This window comes from Lathamus discolor, chromosome 5, assembly GCF_037157495.1.
Source record: "Lathamus discolor isolate bLatDis1 chromosome 5, bLatDis1.hap1, whole genome shotgun sequence".
Lineage (NCBI taxonomy): Eukaryota > Metazoa > Chordata > Aves > Psittaciformes > Psittacidae > Lathamus > Lathamus discolor.
The window spans coordinates 95,623,214-95,646,379 of record NC_088888.1 but is presented as its reverse complement, the minus strand read 5'-3'; the positions used below and the strand labels follow the sequence as shown (position 1 = coordinate 95,646,379).

The 23,166-nt window shown below is 40.3% G+C and overlaps 1 protein-coding gene across 1 annotated transcript in view; it reads left to right on the top strand.

Annotated features, from left to right (window-relative positions):
- The window catches only part of MBOAT2 (membrane bound O-acyltransferase domain containing 2), a 94,697-nt gene that overhangs the window by 49,555 nt on the left and 21,976 nt on the right, over positions 1–23,166 (top strand). The window contains exons 4-7 of the mRNA XM_065681585.1: positions 5,368–5,463; positions 9,166–9,221; positions 20,128–20,182; positions 21,001–21,184. Coding sequence (XP_065537657.1) covers positions 5,368–5,463; positions 9,166–9,221; positions 20,128–20,182; positions 21,001–21,184 — 391 coding nt within the window. The remainder of the gene's footprint in view (positions 1–5,367; positions 5,464–9,165; positions 9,222–20,127; positions 20,183–21,000; positions 21,185–23,166) is intronic.

Sequence of the window (23,166 nt, the reverse complement as noted above, 5' to 3'; positions counted from 1 at the left end):
CTGCTTATGTAAATACAATCAGCTAATGGCTGTTATGGTTTGCCTGAGCCTGTGTGCAGCCTGGCTTGCCCATCAGCATATACTTAAGCTCTAAAATTAACCTGCTTTCTCTTTCTTAGCTTGCAACCCGAAGTTTCTGAGGGGCATGGGTAAAAGCTGGAGGTTCTGCTTTTAAACCACAGAATATAAAGCTGTGACACCTTTATACAAGCAGGTTCTGCTGGCTCATTCTGTGCTATCAAATTTGTACATAGCTATGCTGAAAATACAGAAATTAACAGATCTTTCCCAAGTGTATTTGGAGCAAGAAAGGGTGATAGAGATGTGTGCTTTGGAGCACATTTGATAGAGGTGTAGTATGCTGAGGGTTATTACATGCATGGTTGCCATATTTGAATTCAGCTCTTCCAAGGTGCTGATGGTTTGAGTCTGGGAGAGTGTTGGGAAGTAGTTTCTGTGCTCATCAGCTTTCTTGGGCATCTGTGTTTTAGCTGCTTCTTTGGGGAGGACACAGTCCTGAATCCTGGGCTAGATGGAGGCTTCCCTGACCTAGTACTGCCCCTTGTGTGGGGCCTTTATGTCCTTATCTGTTATAGATGATGTGGTGGGCAGGATGGTAGGTGTATCATGTGGAATAAATTTATAATGCAACATTGGATAAAAAGACTTTGCCTGTAGGAAAAAATTAATCAGCTGTGCAAACAAAATCAGACTGTTTTGCACTGAAGTAGATGAGCAGTGCTGGTGTGGATGTTCTGTTGACTGCTAAGCTTATAAGAGTGACAAACAAGAAGGATAGCACAAGGATGAGGCTGAGGTTTTCTGAAAGGTATTTCAGAAATCTAACGTAGCTACTCCTGTTTAGCAGTAGAAAGTATGATAGAAAATGTATGTTAAGCTGGAAACTGAAAGAAAGTTCATGTAATGTGAAGAAACTGAAACCTGTGTATCTGTATATATGTGTGTGTATATATATATACATACAGATATAAGGAATCCTTTTGGCTTTATATATACAGGTAAGAAAGCCCTATTTCTGTTGATTAATGTTATTTGACAAGATGACTGGACAAGAAATAATAATACAGAGTTATGTATTTTCTTTGCTAATAGAAGGTTCTTTTTTTAATAGAATTCTCTTGATGTGCACCTTCTGTAGAGTACTACTTGGAGAGGCTGCCCACTTAGTATTTTCTATGTATTGTGTGTATGTAGTATAAGTTATAATTGATGTATAATATATCAGAATATACTTTTTAAACTAGTTTACTTGGTATGTTTCTTTTAAAGGAATGGTAGAATTTTATGGATAGAACATACTAAATACATTATTCACTAAGTAGCAGGTGTAGAGTAACTTTGACTTCTAAGACCAATTGCTTTTCTGGCTCACATGGTTGGAAGATAGTTAAAATTCACAGTTGTTGCCATGTTTTATTCACCAAACACAAGTTTCACTGCTCTGTGGAAAGGCATACTGGTTTAGATTGTGCAGTGAAATCTGGAATCTCAGTGAGGAGCTTAAGTTGCCTTTTATTTTTCCTCCATTTCTGTGCTACAGCTTCAGCATGGATATTAACTGAATTGTGAAAAATTACCCCATGTCAGTCATGATGGCTAATGTCTATTTCCAGGAAATCTGGAAGTACTCATGTGGCTGACATTTTGGTCAGCATACTCCAAAACCAGAGAAATGTTGTATAATCATGAAGGCAAGAAAGGATGTGTTAATTTTCTCACTGTTCTTACTAACTGGACTTTTCATAGTAAAGTTAGGTTTTGATTTGGAAGAGGGTATTGTGAAAGGATAGCAGATGCTAGATCTGACAGATGTTTCTGGCTTCCTCGAGGCAAGGTGCCAGCTGGGCTCCTGCTCAAGTGTCATAGCAAATGATGTGGGGTATTTTTTGAAAGATTTTGGGAAAGCTCTGTACGTCCCTCTTGCTTTCTTGACTGCAAGGATGCGTTGCTGCCTCGTGTTCAGCTTGGTGACCACAAGGACCTGCAGGTCCTTTTCTGCCAAGCTGCTTTCCAGCTGGGTGGCTACCAGCATTTATTGGTCCCTAGTGTTGTTCTTCCCCAGGTGCAGGACTTTGCACTTCCCCTTGTTGACTGTCACGAGATTCTTGTCAGTTCATTTCTCCAACCTGCCAAGGTTCCTTTGGATGGTAGCGAGGTCTTCTGGTGTATTGGCCACTTGTCACACTTTGGTGTCATTATCAAATTTGCTGAGACTGCGCTCTGCCCCATCATCCAAATCATAAATGAAGATATTAGAGGATCAGACCCAGTATTGACCCCTGGGGTATGCAGGTAGTTACTGCCCTCCAATTCAGCTTTGTGCCACTGATTACCACATTCTAGACCCAGCCGCTCAACCTGTTTTCAATCCACTTGACTGTCTGCCCAACCAGCCCCGTATATCATCAGCTTGACCATGAGAGTATCAAGCATCAAAAGCTTTTCTGAAGTCAATAGACGATATCCACTGCTCTCCCCTCATGTTCCAAGCCAGTCATTTCATTGCAGAAAGTTAACGTGCTGTAGAAGCTGGAAGGCATTTAAGCCACAGGAACCTGCAGATGAAGAAGTAACCTTTAACTGCCCTGGACATTTGACTGTTCTGTAATTGGGTAGCATTGCTGCATCAGTCTGTTCCTAAGTGCAGGGCACTACAATGTGATTTAAACTACTTCTGTTAGCTGCAAATATAATCAATCCTTCAGCTTTCATGGGATGCTCGGGAACAGATTTGTGTATGTGTGACTGAAATGTGCTGGTGATGTCCTTTCTGTCAAGTTTATAACAGATAAGTTTGCCCAGTAATTGACCTTGCATCTCCCCAGTTTGGTATTCAGACCCATGTCATCTCTCTGTTTCTCAATTTCCTCATATATGTAGAACTGGGGTAACATTGAGTATCACAAAATTCATTTTAAAGAGGAATGCAGTTTTTATGAAACACTTGTATGCATGGAGAATAACTGAGGAAATGCTCATGGGGAAATCCCAGTCTTCTCAAGCGCAGCATGTGGAAGGTATGCAATAAGTAAAATGACCGAATGTATCTTAAACTTGAATGCCAAGCTTTTAAAAGATGTCAGGAATAATGACGTATTTCTTCAGCGAGACAGGAATTTGCAGTTACACGTTCACCTAGGATTGTATCATAATAACTATATAGGAAAGAAACTAAGGTTTCCTGACTTCTCAGTGCTTTATTAATGAATAGGATATTCACTAGTTTTATTTCAGTTGTACTTACCAGCATAGCCTTCCTGCTTGCAAAAGGAAGTCTTTGTAATGTCTTGTTTAAATACAGCATAAATGTTTTAAAGCATGAATTATATGAGGTAGAAACTGCTGTCTGTTTTCTTCCATCTGAGGGTCTGGACCTAATAGCACAGGGTGTTTCCCATCCTAACAAAGTAGGTATTGCTGCTATGGATAGCACTTTATGAAAGCTGTATTTAGATACTTTTGCAATTCTGTTTATTTTAGACCTATTGCAATATACTGTGAATAGACTGCTGTTAATGAATACATGATCTTGTCAGTAGGGATAAAATGAGATGCTCTTCAAGAGAACTGCAGTGCGTTGTTTATTTTCTTGGCCGCTTAGGGTGGTATCTGTGGCTGAGCATGTAGTTATATCTGTACATAACAAGTTACTTTTAATCTGGGACTGTTGAGCATGTAAATCAAGAGGTTGGTAAGGCTGAAAATCATACTCAATTTTTAGTGAATGGAAGAACTGGGACTGCTTGTAGTGTGGGCAAGTAGAACCCACATACTCCTCCTCCGTGTGAAACCTGGGTTTTGTTTGTTGGGATTTGGGAGGTGGTGGGGTGGGTAGTTTGTCTTAAAATATCTGAGAAAAATCTTAATTCCCAAAATTTTAGAGTTCTACATCGTGCCCCGTTCCTGATACCTGCAGTCCTCGATGTACCATTTTGTTGTGTTCAGTTGTTTCTCTTGCTGAAATAATTTAGTATAATTATAAGCCAATTATTTTGTAATTTTGGTGGATTTTTATTATACTTCTGTACCAATTAGCCACCCAATATAATACTGTTTCTGGGTTATTAATTTTGATGAAAACAGAAAAGAATCTGTTGCTAAAACAAGCACCCTAAATATGTTTGATTTGTTTTATTTTGGGGCATTTTCCCCCCAAAAGAAAGAAGTGTGGTTTAACGTAGCTACTGATATATAAGGTAATCTGTAATTTGGAGGTTGGATGTTTTAACATATTACATGATTTATATCTAGCACAACTCCTAATTAAACTTCAAGTGTTCTGTACGGCAACTTTCAGATTAAAGAATAATTTCTAAGACTTTAGAATTATTTAATACTTTTTTGGCAAAAAATACTCACTAAGAAAAGGAAGGAAAAGCATGTTCCAAGGTCTTCCTGTAGTGTCCCTCACTGTCTCACCCTAGTCCTATTCATGATTTTCCATTTGGTGTATGAATTCTGAATGTGTAATATGGTCTGCTGTAGGGGTTGCACATTAGTCTTGTGAACATGATGACACAAGTGGTTGATTACATTACCATGAATTGTTTCCCAAGTTATGTGGAAATCTTCAAGACTGCGAAGTTCATACAGAAAGTCCTAAGGGATTAGTTAAGTTGCTGCTGGCATTCTCCATTCTTTTTAACTGAGAACAATATCTGGCAGGTTTTGTGAGGTGTACTGGCAAATCGGTTCTCACTAGTGTGCAGATGTACATGTTAATAAGGCAGGGGAATCCCAACCCTGACCTGAAAAAATTACATGTGAAATTAAATGTATAATACTGGTGTAAGGTGGTTCTTAATTTGCTGAGGATCAGCTTCCACAGGAGGCATGAAAGCATCCTCTTCCTTTTTCACTTGGATGTCATTTAATATTTGTACTTGAAAATTGCCTTTTCCAGTTCCTTTGGAAACAGCAGCAGTGGGATTTGTGGTGCTGAATTTTGAATATATAGAAATACATTTAATTGAAATTGTTTGATGTGTAATTCGTCACATTTTTATGCTCAGAGAAAAATTAACTTTGAACTAAAAACCCCCAAATTTACAGATTAGTTTTCTCTTTATAGGACTTCCAGTTTTTACAGTGGTACTTGAAAATATAAATCCCGTGTTTTATTATGGACATAAATATTTTGGCTAATGACAATAGAATTTGCGAGTACTGTACATAGTATTATTAAAAATAAATTGATGTGCTTGCGTAGAATAAATACTGCCAAAAACCCCCAACCAGAATGAAGGTGTAATTGCACACTCCAATTATGTAAACTGAAATGGTAGTTTGTTCAATGGAGAAATGTTTATGGTTTTTAACTGAAAAGCTTATTTTTCCATTTTCCAGGTATTGCTTTGTTTTTGCTTTGGGATACCTCACTGTGTGCCAAATTACTAGAGTCTATATCTTTGATTATGGACAGTACTCCGCTGATTTTTCCGGGTAAGGAGAAAAATAATCTTTCCATCTTGTCTTCCTGATTGCTGCTGTACCTGGGTTTTTTCCAAGTGTGTCAACCATTTAACCTTTGTGAGAAAGCTGGGTGTGTGCTTATGTCTTTATACACATGCAAATATATAAGTAGCTATGCTTTAATCATGCAAATCGAGAATCTGGGGAGCAGTTGTGTCTTGTCAGAGCCATTGATGCCTTGTCTGTTGCCTGCTGTTCCTGTCTGAAGGGCGTAAAGGATTTGGTGCATAATTTTTTTGCTTTTGCTTTTTTCCCCTAAAACTGTTGCCACCCATGACAACATGATGAAACTTGAATTGTACCTCATGTACTCGTGTGCCTGCCACAGTCTGATACCACCTTGTGAGGAAAATCTGAATGTTTATGGAATTTAGCTTCTTTCTTTTTTGGTTTTGTTTTATGTTCCAGAAGGAGAAAGCTAAGGAAAGAGGCACCTGTGTGGTAGAACAGTCACACAGCCCTTGGAAACAGAAATCTTTGTCTATATGTGCTCTGATTTTATATCATGAATTTAAACCTGTGTTTGACTTGAGCAGTAATTAGGAGCAGAACAGAATTAAACAGGGAAAGTAAAACAACAACATTGGTGATTCTTTCTTACTTCAGATACAAGGAACCGGAGCACATTTCCTATGAATGTTTGCCACTGTGATCGTGCTTTTGGTGACTTAAAGGAGAGAGTGTATTTTTGGGGGGGAAAAAAAAAGAGATGGGGAGTGTTTGTTAGTCTGCTTAAAACAGTGCAGTAAATACTTTTCAGGAATACTATGAATGTCAGTGGTCTTTGTAGTTTGGTGTTATCTGTATTGTGTAGTAGAGTTGTGCTTAGTAGCCTTGGTAGCCTTGTTGCTTTTCAGCCTTCATCGGTAACAAGTATGTAGTCCAGAAACTTAACTTGTAGGCTGAATCCAAAAGCTTTATGGTTAAGTTTGTCTTTTCTGTCATGTTTAGCTGGGCCTTGCCTTCCGAAACATCTTTCTACGTTTACCCCTATATCCAAGTGTCTACCTTCAAGCCACATATCCGAGTTCCCACTGTAGTCACTGGAGATCTGACTGATGTAGACAATAGAGCCTGAAGGGCATTTCAGCTGCCCTACCACTAAGTTCTACCTTAGTGTGAACTGGGTCACTTGCCAAGTGCCTCTGACTGTTCCTACATCTCCACTGGCTATAATGGGAGCTTGCAACATAGACATGTGTAAAGGCACTTTAAAATTAGGTTCACTGATTAGGGTTGAATTAAACCTTCACCATTACAAGTGAAACTGTAATCCGAATGCTGTCCCTTCCAGTTCACTGTAGGGCCAAAATGTGTAACCTTGGCAGTGATCAAAGCTCTGAGCTGACTCCAGAAATGGTATAATTGCACTTGTTTGTTGCTGCTCTCAAAACTATCACTAGAGCTTGAGCGCATCATTGCTCAAATGTGACTCTTGGTTTGGTGTTGGCTCAGAGATTTCTGCTAGGTCTGAACACATTCAAAGATTTAAGAGATCTGTGCTCTGGATAGAACTGTTCTGAAGCCTAGATCCCACTCTCTGATTGTATGTTTGAGCTGCCTGATTTAAACCATCTTTTTATGCACTAGTTTGGGAGCTTGATGTATGCATCTGCCATATACTGAACTGCTCCCTTGAGGCCTGAGACAGAGATTACTTCCAAAACAGGGGGAGAAAGAAGATGAACTGAAGGGGCTATTTTCTGCCAGTGTTCTCTAGTTCTAGGAGAAGAGAAGTTAGCTCAAGTAAATGACAAAAGTTGCCTAATCAGCAGTTGAACCCAAGCATCAGCAAGTTCTTCCGAAGATGTTGGCATGCATTTGCTTAGTAGTTAGTCCCAGAAGAGCTTTGAATGGCTGTTTACCTAGATGTTTCTCCTAGCATGCCATACCCACCTGAGGTGTCCCAGAGAATCTGCAAAAAGTTTGAAGGAAGGTATCGATGCACTGACAGTGGAAACAGTGGAGGAGAACTCATGCTGGAGGTGCAATTGCTTGTGTAGGGCTGAGTGGTCCTGGCTGCAGTACTAACAGATCCCAGCTGCCAGTGAGCCTTCCACTGCCGCCTTGCCTTTCTGCCAGCACCTAAACCGGATCATTAAAATTCTGGTTCCCAGCCTTCCTGTTCCAGGAAGGACTCTTCCTCTTTGAGTGTCTAGATTGCTGCTCCTCAGCCAAATCCTCGATGATACTGGAATAGCCACTTGAGAAGCGAAAGAACACTGGGGTCTGCTATGATAACAATGACAGATGCATCAGTGAGACAGCTAGAATTAATGCGAGGTCTGACAGAACTCCTCCTGGGCTCCATCCTTCCACCAGGCAGGATCCATGCTGTCACATGTCCACTTACAGAAGGACCACCCATTATGTTCAGAATCAATTGGTGATTTCTGCCAGCACCAGGCAAGTCTACAGCTTAAATGGTAGAAAGAGATATGAGGGATTTCCACACTTGTCTGTTTTTGTTTAGTGTTTCTTTCCTTGCTGACCCTTGCTTGTCTCTCTAGTCTTAGTGTCAGGATTTTGGGGCGCTGATAATACAGTCGGGAAATCCCTTTTTCCCTGATCGCATTTGGAGGACTGAAAGTATTGTGTGTTTTGAAATAGCCATAACATTAAAAAAACTTCATTTGTCAGACCGAGCCATCTGGCAAAACACTGGCATTTCCCTGTCAGTGAAGGAGAACTTGATGGCTGTTGGATTTGTTTTTCTGTGCCAACTTTAGTATGTTCTAAAAAGGCTAAGTGCAGTCAAAAGACTTGAACAAAACTATGTGCTCATCCTACAGTATCATTGTTTTGTTGTGGTGGGGGTTTGTTTGGTCTCCAGTTCAGAAGCTATGAGGTAAATATGGAGTCCCTGATGCATTTTTGAGATCTGATTCCAAAGCTAAATCTTGAAATGCTAATAATTTACTTCATGCTCTCCCCCATCCTCCCCTTGCCTCCAGTTAAGGGGTTCTCAGTGCTGGGATTTGCATCAGTCAAGAGCTCTTAAGTACTGCGAAGATTGTATAATTTCTCAATATAAAGCTGACTTGTTTAGCTAGGGAAGAATGTATCTTGGACAGTTTAAGATCTGCACAAGTGTACCAAACTCACAACAAACTGAACTCTTTTATGTTGGCTCCAACATAAATTGTACTGGGGTTTTGTTTTGCCAGATATGTGTACTTGAAGCAAATAGTAATTCTAGGTGGACGAATTAAGCATAGGACCAAGTGTTAGTAGAAACAGTGGAAGTGGTCTGAATATCTAAATAATTTATGGTATTCCTCAACTTTGGTATATTTTTATTGTCCTTTCCTTAGTGCTGCTGTAATTTACAATGTACTTAATTGCTCTGATTGCCCTTTTTTCTTTACTCTTCCCACTGTAAAAAAAAATAAACTACGTTAGTGGAAAATAGATCTGAAACACTGACTATGTTTGTGGAAGCTAGTGCAATGATAAAAGGCAGAGGTTATCAAATACTCTATCTAAGGATTAAATTGGTATCATTGCATTGAAAAATCTGAAATGGTTTGAGCTCCAGAGACTAATCACTTTATCCTTGCATTGAAAATCTTCCAGTTGAGAGTAACTAACCTAATATACACTTTCCCTGATGTTTACCTGTGAAAGAAAGCTGAACTTTTTCCTAACTGATTCTTTCTTCTCTTAAAACAGTCCAATGATGATAATTACGCAGAAGATCACTAGTTTGGCATTTGAGATTCATGATGGTAAGATTTCTTTGAACTGTTTTTAATTATCTATAGCAAATACATTTTAGGAAAGTTAGTCATGAGTCAGTGGGTTACTTTAGTCCAGTGTGTGTGTTAGGACAAAATATGTTTGTGTCTCAGTTGATTCTTTAGGTGCTTGCTAATGAAGTACCAGGAAAGGTTGCTCAGATGCTTCAAAAGCTGTGAAAATGCTGACATTGTGCAGAAGATACTATTTACCAGAAGACCAATGGCACTTCTGGGGCCAGTGACAAAAGATCGCCGACATTATTTTGGGCTGGCGTATTGATCCTGAGAATTGGCTGAATAAATCTGGAGATCATTGTTGCTGATAGATTGCTAGGAAAAGTGCATGTCACTTCAGTCACTGAGCACCTCTTAGAAGTCTAATATGCGCCATGTATGCTGATTTTCATCATGTGCTTCATTTTGTTCATTATCATAATTACACTTGCTACTAACCTGTCAGTGTGAACAGGGAGATTCTCGAACTATGTTTCTGTCTTTTCTCCTCTCGGATTTATACATCAGATAAGTGGTCTCTAGTTATGACAAAAATGAATCCTACTGTGGGCTTTCCTGGGTAGGGTATCTAAATGTTTAGTTACCTTTAAATTCAAAGGGGTAATTTTCATTTTAAAGTTTGATGATACTATCCAATAAATCTTGCTAATTAGCTTGAATCACTTGGAGCTCCAGCTGCTGGTTGAAGGTTTGGGAGTGTAGCCCCAGCCACCTGGATCAAGCCACCTGTTCTTCTGAAATGTCTGACAGTAACATTATGTGTGGAGTTTAATATGTTTTTGTCTCGTATACATCCTAGCTTTAGTGCTGTTGGTGTTCCGGTTTTTTTCTGTTCTTGTCAACGCTGTCTAGAGAAGCCTGTAGGAAACAACACTGATGAATATGAAAAGTGGGGAAAACACCTTTTGTAAGAATTCTTGTAGGAATCAAAATAAATAATGCTGGGTGGGCATATCTGGTTGATGTTTCACTTCCAGAGGAAATTATTCAGAAGTATTTGTCTTGCAAACTATAATCAAATGGACTACAGAGTACACAAGCTAGATGGAACAGCTTATTATGAGGAAGTAATAATTCTAGTATCAAAGATAAATGCTTTCTCTCACTGTTATTTTGCTTGGGGAAGGAGCTGTTCTCAATTTGCTGACATCATACGCAGATAGTGGAGTTGTGGTATGGGAAAAGCATGTGAGCGTTCCTGGTAATCTTGAAACAAATGTTTCATTTAATTAGATGTGTTCTTAACTTCTTTCACAAACCAGTCTATTCTTTTTTCCCCTACTTACATTAATTCAGATAATTTCTGTTTTCCTTGTAAGCCCAATTTACTTTCTGTCTAAATTTCTTGTAGATGTAATTGAGTTCTGAACATAAACCTTGAAATTTTGTTCCTTGCTGACCGTGTATCAGAGATCCTTGTGAGTCTTTGCCAGCCCGTGGGGAGTAGCTGATATTATATTGGAAAACTTTCTGGTTGCAATTGTCCTTGAGTTGGATGATGACCATTGCTGGCAGCACAGTGTGAATGTGACTTTCAAAAGTTGGTGTGACCAATGTGAATTCAGGAGCAACTCCTGGTTTGGTGTCAGGAGATGCAAAGAAAAGATGTACGCGGGACATGGAGGTTATACTGAAGCAATGATTTTTAACCATAGACAAAAGGGGTCCATCATGAGAAATCATTGAAGACAAGCCTGCTGTCAGTGGGGTTTTGTTCACTGTATGAAGGTCCATGCTTCCACTGGAAAATACTTTGACATATACCGATGGGCAGGGAGAAAATGTTGAATATCAGTAAAAGTGATTAATGGTACTCTGAGCCTGTAGTCATATCAGCTTGGCTATATTAATTACAGATTACTTTATTTTACCCTCGCCCTGTTTATTATGCATGTGCAAGGAGAGGTAACATAAGTAAAGAGCTGAAAGAAGGGTGTTTGTGTGCTGGAAGATCTTGGTAAGCTTCAAAACTCTGGTTGTAGTTAGGTTGGCTTTGTGGTAAAGAGACATCTGAACTTGATCTTTTCCTGGCAGCCTGTTCGTTGTGTTCAGCTGGTTTCAGTGTTAGATTTGAAAGTCCTGAAGAGAACTGGATGTAACAACGAAGACCGCTCACTCATGCTGCATATTAGTCTGTCTAGCTAATTCCAAGTTGAACACCAGTATGGAATCCCATAAATAAATAAATAGCAGCTATCACTATAACTGTTACATCCCTATGCACTTACTGTGCAGGAGGGAGTTTAAGCAGGAAAATCCTATGCAAGTTACATAGATTGTTTTAAGCTTGCTGTGTAATGCTGACTTCAGAAGGTTGCATGGATCACAGGTTTACACATGAGTAAGTTTGGAGTACGTCTTTGGGGTACTCTGACATTTGGAACTGAAGCCCTTGATCGTTCTTGCCTTCTTAAGAGTTTCCTGTTACTCTAATGAATGCTGCCAAAAATGAGCAGTCAATATATTAAAATTTGCTTTGCATTTCTTGTTGGTTATATTCAGCATTACACATGCATATATTCGAAAGCCAGAAAGGTTTTCGCATTATTTGGAGACTGCTTGTGTCAGTGTTCATACTTTATGGCAATACTTAGATTTATTTATGCAACACTTTCAGCTAATGGCAGAGTTAAGGGAGAAGAACTTTTTTGTACTTCAGATCCTATATTCAGAATTGGCATAAAATTTAAGACTAGCATATTTTGGAGAGCAAAGTTGCATTGCAGTTACTCTAGAAGTAAGGGCCTTATCTACAGGTGCAGGTTAGAAGGGTTATAAATTGGAGGATTATACTTGCACAAGAAATTTCTAGCTAGGAGATGGTGGCGAGTAGAGAAGCTTTTGCAATTTTAAGGTACTAGAAGTTAAGCAGGGGAGAAGAGAGATACTGTCACTGCCTAACTCTGCATCTTGCCATGAGTTCATACAGCATTTTCTCTTTTTCTTTTTTCTTTTTCTCTACTCATCCCACAGAGCCTCACTCATTTTACTGCAATTCTACATGAGATGACGGATCTTTACAGGAAAAGGCCCATATCCAAATCTAACCTCTCTAATCTCTATGCGCTTTGGCAGCTTGTTTTCAATTCTAGTGCTTAATGAATCTTAAACAAAGAGTCTCTTCAAATGTTTATATTCATAACCCATTGAAGTTCTGAAGTTTGCAATGTATTTATTTTTGAATCTCCAAGCAATTCAGCCCACATAAATAGGGAATGGTAGACTTGATATTTGATATTTAAAAGGGAAAAAAGTCTTCTCACAGCTTCCTCCAAACTTTTTCGTATTTATTTAATTAAGCTAAATAATACATAAAACTTTGAAGGCAAATTCAGTCCTGCTCTACAAAACACAAAATCTAATTATTCCAAAGCATTTTTTCATATTACTGTGTTGCAGTTTTCCGTAAATGTGTGTGGCTAGATACAGGTAAGAAACCAGAACCATAACACTCTTCTCTTCTGTCAGCTGCTTCTTGGTTCCCAGCGGCTGCTCATATGCTTTCCAACCACAAAAAGAAATAAACTCTTTGTTCCTGTGTGTCCTCTTCTCCCATCCCATACGCCCCTGGGTTTCAGCTCTGTAGTTGCTAATTTCTTTAATGTGTTTTTCCTGGAGTACTGCTTGCTGATTTTTCCCTATGTAATTATTATTTCCTCCTATGTATCTGGTGCTCTCCGTTTTTATAAGCATCGGAGTAGATACTGATTTAGTAAGGCACTGCATTTACTGTGAGAACTGAAAGGAGAGAAAGTACAGGGAATATAGAATCATAGAATAGTTAGGGTTGGAAAGGACCTCAAGATCATCTAGTTCCAACACCCCTGCCATGGGCAGGGACACCTCTCACTAAACCATCCCACACAAGGCTTCATCCAACCTGGCCTTGAACACCGACAGGGATGGAGCACTCACAACCTCCCTGGGCAACCCATTCCAGGGTCTCACCACCCTAACAGGAAAGAACTTCCTCCTTATATCCAATCTAAACTTCCCCTGTTAAAGTTTTAACCTGTTCCCCTTGTCCTGTCACTACAGTCCCTGATGAAGAGTCCCTCCCCAGCATCCCTATAGCCCCTGTTCAGATACTGGAAGGCTGCTATGAGGTCTCCATGCAGCCTTCTCTTCTCCAGGCTGAACAGCCCCAACTTCCTCAGCCTGTCTTCACACGGAAGGTGCTCCAGTCCCCTGACCATCCTCATGGCCCTCCTCTGGACTTGTTCCAGCAGTTCCATGTCCTTTTTATGTTGAGGACACCAGAACTGCACACAATGCTCCAGGTGAGGTCTCACAAGAGCAGAGTAGAGGGGCAGGATCACCTCCTTCGACCTGCTGGTCACGCTCCTTTTGATGCAGCCCAGGATACGGTTGGCTTTCTGGGCTGTGAGCGCACACTGAAGCCGGCTCATGTTCATTTTCTCATCGATCAACACCCCCAAGTCCTTCTCCGCAGGGCTGCTCTGAATCTCTTCTCTGCCCAACCTGTAGCTGTGCCTGGGATTGCTCCGACCCAGGTGTAGGACCTTGCACTTGTCGTAGCTAAACTTCATGAGGTTGGCATCAGCCCACCTCACAAGCATGTTGAGGTCCCTCTGGATGGCATCCCTTCCCTCCAGCATATCAACCGGACCACATAGCTCGGTGTCATCGGCAAACTTGCTGAGAGCGCACTCAATCCCACTGTCCATGTCAGCAACAAAGATGTTGAACAAGACCAGTCCCAACACCGATCCCTGAGGGACACCACTCGTTACCGGTCTCCAGGCGGACAATAAGCCATTGACCACAACTCTTTGTGTGCGGCCATCCAGCCAGTTCTTTATCCACTGAGTGGTCCATCCATCAAATCGATGTCTCTGCAATTTAGAGAGAAGGATGTCGTGTGGGACAGTGTCAAACGCTTTGCACAAGTCCAGGTAGATGACATCAACTGCTCTACCCCTGTCCATCAATTCTGTAGCCCCATCATAGAAGGCCACCAAATTGGTCAGGCAGGACTTCCCCTTAGTGAAGCCATGCTGGCTGTCACCAAACACCTTGATGTTTTTCATGTGCCTTAGCATGCCTTCCAGGAGAATGTGCTCCAAGATTTTACCAGGCACAGAGGTGAGACTGACTGGTCTGTAATTCCCTGGGTCTTCCATTTTCCCCTTCTTGAAAATGGGGGTTATATTTCCCTTTTTCCAGTCATCAGGAACTTCACCTGACTGCCATGATTTTTCAAATATGATGGCCAGTGGCTTAGCAACTTCATTCGCCAGCTCCTTCAGGACCCGCGGATGGATTTCATCAGGTCTCACGGACTTGTGCCAGATTTTTAAGATGGTCTCGAACCAGATCCTCTCCTACAGTGGGCCCAAGGTCTTCATTCTCACAGTCCCTGCGTTTGCCTTCCAAGACTTGGGTGGTGCAGTCAGAGCCTTTGCCAGTGAAGACCGAGGCAAAGAAGTCATTCAGAACCTCAGCCTTCTCCAAACCCAGGGTAGCCAGTTCTCCCGAAAGCTTCCTCAGGGGGCCTGCATTGTCCCTAGTCTGTTTTTTATTTGCAACTCAAATGACTTTTTTTACCTCTGCAGTTTAGTTTGAATGATAATTGGTGAAATGCAGTTAAAGTTGAGTCTTACACCAGTATTTTAGGTCTCGTTTACTTTGCTCCAACATCAAGCTATTAGGCCAATGTCTGGATTATTTTATGCTGTTTTTTCTCATATTGCTATTCTACTATTAGAAAGCTGTAAGATTTCCAAATAGGCTATTAAGGCCTATTACTCCCTGCAAAATAATTAAAGCATAGCCTCTGTCTAGTATGGCCCCTGAGGAGAGAGATTTCAATGGACAGATGAAATACATGGAAAATGGGAAGGAGAAAAGGAAAAAAGAAGTGAACATAATGTTAGAGGAACTCATGCGCAAGCACTGTGTTAGTTGGGATGCTACACCATGCACCTGGGAGGTTTTTCAGATTTTTTTTTTTTGTTATTATGTAAAATAGAAAGCAAGTTTCTTGCTGGTTTGCAGCTAATGAGCAGTCCCAACCAGCGTGCAGTACCTGCTATTACATTAGAAGAGGAGACTGAGGGGTGACCTCATCAATGTTTACAAATATGTGAAGGGTAGGTGTCAGGATGATGGAGCTAGGCTTTTTTCAGTGATATCCAGTGATAGGACAAGGGGCAATGGGTGTAAACTGGAGCATAGGAAGTTCCACGTTAACATCAGGAAGAACTTCTTTACTGTAAGAGTGACAGAGCACTGGAACAGGTTGCCCAGGGGGGTTGTGGAGTCTCCTACACTGGAGATATTCAAGGCCCGCCTGGACAAGTTCCTGTGTGATGTACTGTAGGTTACCCTGCTCTTGCGGGGGGGGTTGGACTAGATGATCTTTTGAGGTCCCTTCCAACCCTTGGGATTCTGTGATTCTGTAATAGTAGTGGTATTCTTAGCTGTTCCTGAACAATGCAATAGTGTCAGAAATACTGAAGAATGTTTCTTGATTGAGTTGATATAAATATTTCTCCTTTATTTTCAGTTAACTCAATTGTTTCATTTTTATCAGAGGCAAATAGTTCCCATATTCAACAGAAAGACACTGCATTACTCTAAAGGCTTGCAGACAGCTTTAGTATTTGTCTGCTCTGGCTCAAAGGCAGGAAATATGGATGTACTGAAGCACTGATCAGCTTATGTATTTTGTTACATGAGATGTGATATTTCAAATTTATTTTAAATAAATACCTACAAAACCAAAACAGGATTACCAGGCTGAATTGCTGACTGTCACAACATGACCCTGTGGTAAAAAGGAACATACCGTGTTCTGGCCAGCTTCTGTGGTTAAGTGGGGATTCTTTGTTGTAGTGAGAGGTGGTCAGTTAATATTCTTATCTTTATGGAAGTGTCTCATAAACTATTAATGCACTTTTCTGATTTCAAATAGGCTTTTATTATCGTTATTATTATTGTTATTATTATTATGATTATTATTATTTCTTTTAAAAAGTGTATTTGGGAAGTTATGAGGAAGAGAAAAAATGCATGACTCTTGAGACAGAGGCATGCATTTAATGTATGTAGAACTAGATACACATATGGATTTTTGATAGGTGACCATGACCCAGTTCCACTTAGTAAATGCTGGTATTATAGCAAGAAAGTTGCAGCTGTTTAACCAAGAATGTTTTTCTCTAATTTGTCTGTTAATTATGTCAGTGAAACTGCCATGATGTGTGGATCTGTATTTTTGGTAACTTGATGATTTCTTCTTCTGTCCAGGAGTTTCTTCTGATGCTCTCTCCACTTGTCTCTTGATCTATTTTCTTAGGTGCTCCCACTTGTGTTAGCGACAGCATAGTCCTTATTGTTTCAGTATCTGTTACCAAATAACTTAGATTGCAGTGCCATGTACATTAGTGTTTAAAAGAATTGTATTGTATTTCTCCCCTCCGAGCTCTTCAAGTGTTGTTCTGGACCAATGTTTGCTTGCATGGCTCTCTAGATATCAAGACTTCTTATTTTGCATGCTTTTTGTAGTTGCTTTGCATTTTTACTCAACTGACATCTTTATCTGTTTGCTTTTGTTGCTGCTGATGTACTAGTAACAGTTAAAACTGTTATTGTCTGCCTGTCTTCAGGTCTGAAACTATTTTAATAACGGCATGCGTTTGTGCTCAGCTGGTGATCCATTTCACAACCTCAAAACTGACTGTAATTACAAAAGAGCCTGTGATATGATCTCCATGTTTAAGATTATTTTAGTAATAGAGGCTTATAGCTAAGCAATATTAATAACTGATTAGCCAGATTGCATGCAAAAACAAAGGTGGATATATTCAAACAGATCTACAGCAAAGCTAGAGTGGTGCTATAATGCAATTATAAATATTGTATTATTGTAGCGAGAGCATGATAGTAGTCATAATATGCCTTAATAAAGTCTGTGTGGCAGGATATTGGTGTGTACCTTTGGGATATGATCTCTTGAGGAGGAATGAAAAGATGCAACTTCCTCATGATCTAGACAGCTGGGGATAAATTTTGCTACCGATGATTTACAAAGTTCTTTTACCAAGGAAAGAGCATAGGAGTATTTCCTGCTTTACAGATGAGAAGATCAAGTTATGGTTCCTGAGTGACCAAATGACTTCACCTCTCTAACAGATGTTCGATAAAACCCATTTTGTGTAATCCCCCCTGTGAGCTGGTAGCAACTAAAAGCTGCAGCTATTGTAGTAGTCCTGTTTTAGGGCAGGAGAAAACAATAGTCATAATCCCCAGAGAAAGGTTACAAAACTTCATGAGCTCCCTAGCAGTGGTGTACTGTTAAAGTGGGGTTTTTTCATCTCCAGTCTGAAGTAGGTAAGGAAGAGCTATGATTAGTGAGGCCTCTGTTCCCATGGGCAGATACACTGCCTGGGAAATATTGAATGGGTATATATTAATTCATCTCTCATTAGATAAGTGTCAGTGTAAGAGCACCTTTTCCATATGTATTTTCTATGTGTTAAAAAAATCTTACCAGTAGCTTCCTGAAAGCTTTCAAGAGTACGACAGAGGCAGAGATCAATCGTTTCCTTGTTCTTGCATGCTGCGCGGAGGTGATAAATGGGCCTTCAAGCCACTGAGAAGACATTTAAATGAAAGAAGCCTGCAACAAACTAATTCAGGGAAAGTCACTGAAGTGACCTCAAAGAAATTGCTGGCTGGAGGGAGATCTTAGTGAGATAGGGAAATGAAAAATTGATGGAGGCTTACTTGTTCGTGGTATGTTTGAGACAACAATTGTGTTGCTCACCAGGTTATTTAGGCCTTAGCGACTTATTATATATGTATCTAACTGGAACCCAGTTCAAATATGCCACTTCTTTCTTCCTCGCCTCTCTTTTATTTGTCTAATTACCTTTATACGGTGGTTAGTCTAGCTTTATGCAAGTTGACTTGAACACACTTAGTGACTGCATCCACTTTCTGACTAAAGGGTGTGAATACTCATGTGGAGCATAACAGTGGAAGATGATTCTGCTCGAGTCAATTTGCATTGTATATGCTGTGAGAGACTGAAGGCTGTGTACAGGCTACTTCCCTACAGCAGTCGTGTCATGCGATCTACATTAATCTATAGGAGTTTTTGTATTAAATTCAAAGATTCACTACTGAGAACTGTAACCTTATGACCTTGAAGGTGAAAGGGCCTTTCAAAATGCTTCTCCTACAAGGAGATGATGTGAAATGTAATGATGAGGAAGAGAAGCTGCCTGCATGAAGTTGGGGGTGATGCTTTGGCTTTAATTTCTTGCCTTGAACGCAGGTGAATAGGGGTCACTTTGCACTGTGAAGGAGCAGGACTGAGGCAGGTATTTTCCCAGGTCATATTACACTAGAGGAGATGGCAAGTTGCTAACCCGTCCATATTCTCAGCTACTTTTAAGATTAGAAGTGCAGTTTTAAAGTTGTAAATGCGTGTAAGTCATGGTTCGTGGAGTCATATGAAGACAAGTGTTACCGTCTTTTTGGTTAACAAGTATTTCCATGAGTCATAGGAATAAATGAGATTTGGCTTCCCCTCTACACCCCCCCCCCCATCTATTTTTGTCTTAAGTTTGAGTGATTTTGAGATCTAAAAAATAAAAAGAAAAAAAATGGCTCCAGTTAAAATGCTCCTAATGTCCTACAATTGTCCTGTTCTCTCAAATAGAAGGGCTCCCCTCTGGATTTACTGGCATCAAGTGGTGGGGCTGAAGGCAAGTTTTCTGTGACTAGAGAAGGATTTTCTGTCGAATCACCTGTTCATCAAACTTGGTTAGAAATTGTTTGTTGAGTTTAGACCCTGCTAGGGAGGAAGATAATTCACATGGGGTTCCATAACTTCCCTTTGGGAAAACTGTGCTCATAAAAATAAATTTCTTATTGCTTGTGATGGCAAAGGAAACTTGCAAATGTGAATGGCAGGGAATGGACGTGTGTGCTAATGTCTGAACCAGTGGAGGGGCTGCAGAAGGAGCTGAAGCAGTCAGTCATTTTGGCAAGCAGTGCTGGCAGCATAAACCAGGACTTGTTTGAAGGCAAGAGCTCTGCTTCGTCCCTACCCCTGAGTTAGTGGTTAATAATAATTTTAAGTGCTGAAGGTCATATTTTTCACTTTTTTACGGGAGTACAGATTTTGAAGCCCGTCTTTCAGGGGTAACCACCAGCATTTCAGAAAGTGGTCCCTATGGCAAGAAGGTAAATTCAGTCTTGCTGCTGAATTTAGACTTGGCCTGCCCGCTTCTGCTAGCAGGGGTGAGGGCTTCTCCTTGCTACTGGTGAAAGACTTGAGCACCTTTTGATGTTCCCACTGGACCTTGTTTGTAGTCTTTAGCTGCGGCATGAAGGTGCTCTTGAGGTCTGCCTTAACTTTTGAGTTGTTGAAATCCATCTTGGACTGTGTTCATACTGTACAGTGTACAGTCTGAGTCAGTCATTAGTGAGGTGTCCCTGGGTTACTGCAATGTTGAAAGAGGCTTGGGGCTTGTCCAATTTCCAGGACTGGGAATAAGGGGGTTTAAAACTTGCAGACTTTGAGAACTTAACCAATGTAGAGGAATTATTTGTCAACACCTACTACAAGCCATCTTAATGCTTTCCTGAGATCCATGTGATTTCAAGTGTAGGTGCTGTTGGGTGTAACTGAGGATATGAGAGTTTGTAATTTTGTCCACAGTAAGAATTGTTTGATCCAATTCCAGCAAAAATTTTACGTGATGTAGTACCTCCGAAACTGCTTGAGGACTTAAGAAATTACATTGCAGCGTGCGGCTTGCTCTAGTGAGTACAGAAACTGCTAATTCATGCGTGGGGGTTTAGCTTTTCTTTTATTTTTCCTTTTCCCTGTCCTTTTCCCTAGGAATGTTTCGGAAAAATGAAGATTTGACTCCATCTCAGAGGTGCTTGGCTGTAAGGTAGGCTTTCAGTCATCTCTGTGAGTCTAGTTTTGGGGTGGAAAGAAGCTGGTGTTTTGTGTGCTGCCTTAATGCTCTGTGGAACTGCTACAGTTTACATTCAAGATAGAGAGTTTACCCATGTAAGACGGATCCGTGCTTTTTACGTTTGTAGCTTAATTCATACGTCTGTTCTGGAAAATATCGCTAGAAGTTTTTATTCTTGGTAAAGAAAAACATTCTAAACTCTGTGCAGTCTGTGCAAGTTAATGCCGTATCAGGCAGGAGACTAGTTAACATTCAGTACACATTTAAAGTAGCTGGTGAAGGAACATGCTTGTTTAATTCTGGTATTTAGTATTTAACTTGCATTTTTCCCTTTCCCTATTCAGGAGACTTGAAAGTATCATATTGTGCTGGGCAAAACAGGCTTGACTTGAGGCATTTTCCTTAATTGAAATTATTGCCAGTTAACACAAACCTTTGTGTACCAATTCAGTTACTGAAGGGAAAACAAGAAAGGCTGGAGTTGAACAAACGCATAGGGAAACACCCTTCGTACTCCTTCCCCAGGCTCAGCTTCAGACGTCTCTGCTGTGCGAGGAGAAAGTCACCAGAGTTCAGGAGATCTGTCTGAAAATGCTCAGTACAGATTGGAAAGAAATTGTATGTGTAGAATGTTTTAAGTTGTGATTACCAGAGACACACAAACTGCTTTTCTGCTTGTGGGTTTTACTGCAGTTAGAGTAAGCAATGACATGGAGTATGACTTTTCCTGCTGTGGAAATTCTGTAGAACTACACATTCCATCTCACGAGTTGCTTGTCTTTGAATTACAGACGCATGCCAAGTCTACTGGAGTATTTAAGTTACAACTGTAATTTCATGGGTATCCTGGCAGGCCCGTTATGCTCTTACAAAGACTATATTACTTTCATTGAAGGCAGATCATACCAACTGCAACAGTCTGAAGCAAATGGGAAGGAAGATACCAAATACGAACAAACGGATCCTTCCCCAAATGTAAGATGTATGACTCTTGCAGCGCTGATGCTTATGTAATCATTGCATGGAAAGCTTGGTTTGCACTGTTTGTTTACAGGCATAACTTCTGAGCTGTATCTGGAGTTCATTCATCAACAGTATAGCTCCCTGCTCATAAAGTTCAATACTTACTCTTTTCTAAGGCAGGTTTTCTCCGTGGTTTCCAGTCTGGACCTTGTGGATAAAAGCAGATTAAACTGAAGCTTCCTAACAAGCTTATATGGTAAAAAGCTGTCTTTAAATTAAAACAGTTCATGCATGTTTCTTCCAAAGCATATACTGTCCATGACGAAAAGTCCTGGTAAGGATGAAATGCACATTTTGTCATTTGAAAGCTGAGCTTTAAAAGTTCCAGTATATTCCCATGAGCATTCACAAATTCTATTTCTTTTTAATCACAGAATCACAGAATCACAGAATCCCAAGGGTTGGAAGGGACCTAAAAAGATCATCTAGTCCAACCCCCCTGCAAGAGCAGGGTAACCTACAGTACATCACACAGGAACTTGTCCAGGCGGGCCTTGAATATCTCCAGTGTAGGAGACTCCACAACCCCCCTGGGCAACCTGTTCCAGTGCTCTGTCACTCTTACAGTAAAGAAGTTCTTCCTGATGTTAACGTCTTCTTGCAGCAAATAGAAAACACTCTATGTAACAAAGTGAAAAACAGTCATAGAAGAGTTTAATTTTTCTTGCTTTCATTCATGTAGAGAGAAGTGTTAAAGATGGATTTTGATCTGAAGGTGTAGTAAAAGATGGAATATCCAGAACACTGTGGCTAGTAATCTGTACATTTCTTTTTTCTCTTTGTTCTATTGTTAGAAAAGCGGCCAAATACATACAGAAGTCCGGTTGATCATGCCTTACAGGAGAGATTGTATGGCCTGTTAGCTTGTCACTTCTTAAATTTAAGGGTACCAAATACTGCCTTTTCATTCTTTTCCTGTTCTCTTAAATAGGAGTATATCAGACTTTTAAATTTGTGTCTGCCTAAGACATAATATTACCTGACTTAAAAAGCAGAATTATCATGGAAATCTTCAGATAGATGAATGGCTTTCATTATTCCAGCACCAGTTTCCTGCTTTCTGCTTATCTTACGGACGACCAACTGCCATTCCGACCATCTAGAGGTTACCATCCCCACAGCTGGGGTAACACTGAGTGCCTTCCAATTGATTGTGTCATCTGCTTTGAATGCAGATGAGGGCTCTTTGCACATTCCATACTACCTGTCCTTTGTAGTTGTAGTAACTTGGACCAAATGGATCTAAACTGGTGGCTAGAGGATGATAACCCTTTAAACTGCTCCACATGGTGACAGAGCACCTAAACTCATAGAAATGCTGTGGAGCAAGTAGGTGGGAAGGGTAAAAGACACAGGAAAATTCCTTGCATAGGTTGGCACCTCATAGTCTACAGTCTGCATTGATGTGTTGTCTTGGCAAAGTTGCAGACACATCTTTTTGTTTTTAACCACTGTTTGGCTCAGTTGAGGCATCACGTCTTATGTGCATAAAATGCTGTTTCTGCAGAAAAACATGTAGCAAAATTACTGCAAATAAATGGGACTAATCTGGCAGTATCAGTACTTCTGGGCATGCATCCCCTGGTAGCCCAATAGGACGACCTAGCTTTTTACCGCATAATCTTGCTAGTAGTCTGAAGAAAGTCAATAGAAATTAATGTAAACCTGTGATGGATTCCTCTTTCAGGTAAGTGGTTTTCCTTTAAAATAAATTGCTCTTGAGATGCTTGAAGTTTTTTGCAATTTATGCTGCATTAGCTTCGACATAAAGAGAAGCTGTCTGTGCTGTTATTTCATCTCCCCACTGGTGTTAGAGAAATCTGTCTGCGTTTTATAACACCAGTGAGTATTGTGTGCTTTTGGAGAAGTATGGGTAATATTATTTTACTGCATTTGCTGCATCAATTAAAATATTAATTGTCTTGTTCTAGAAG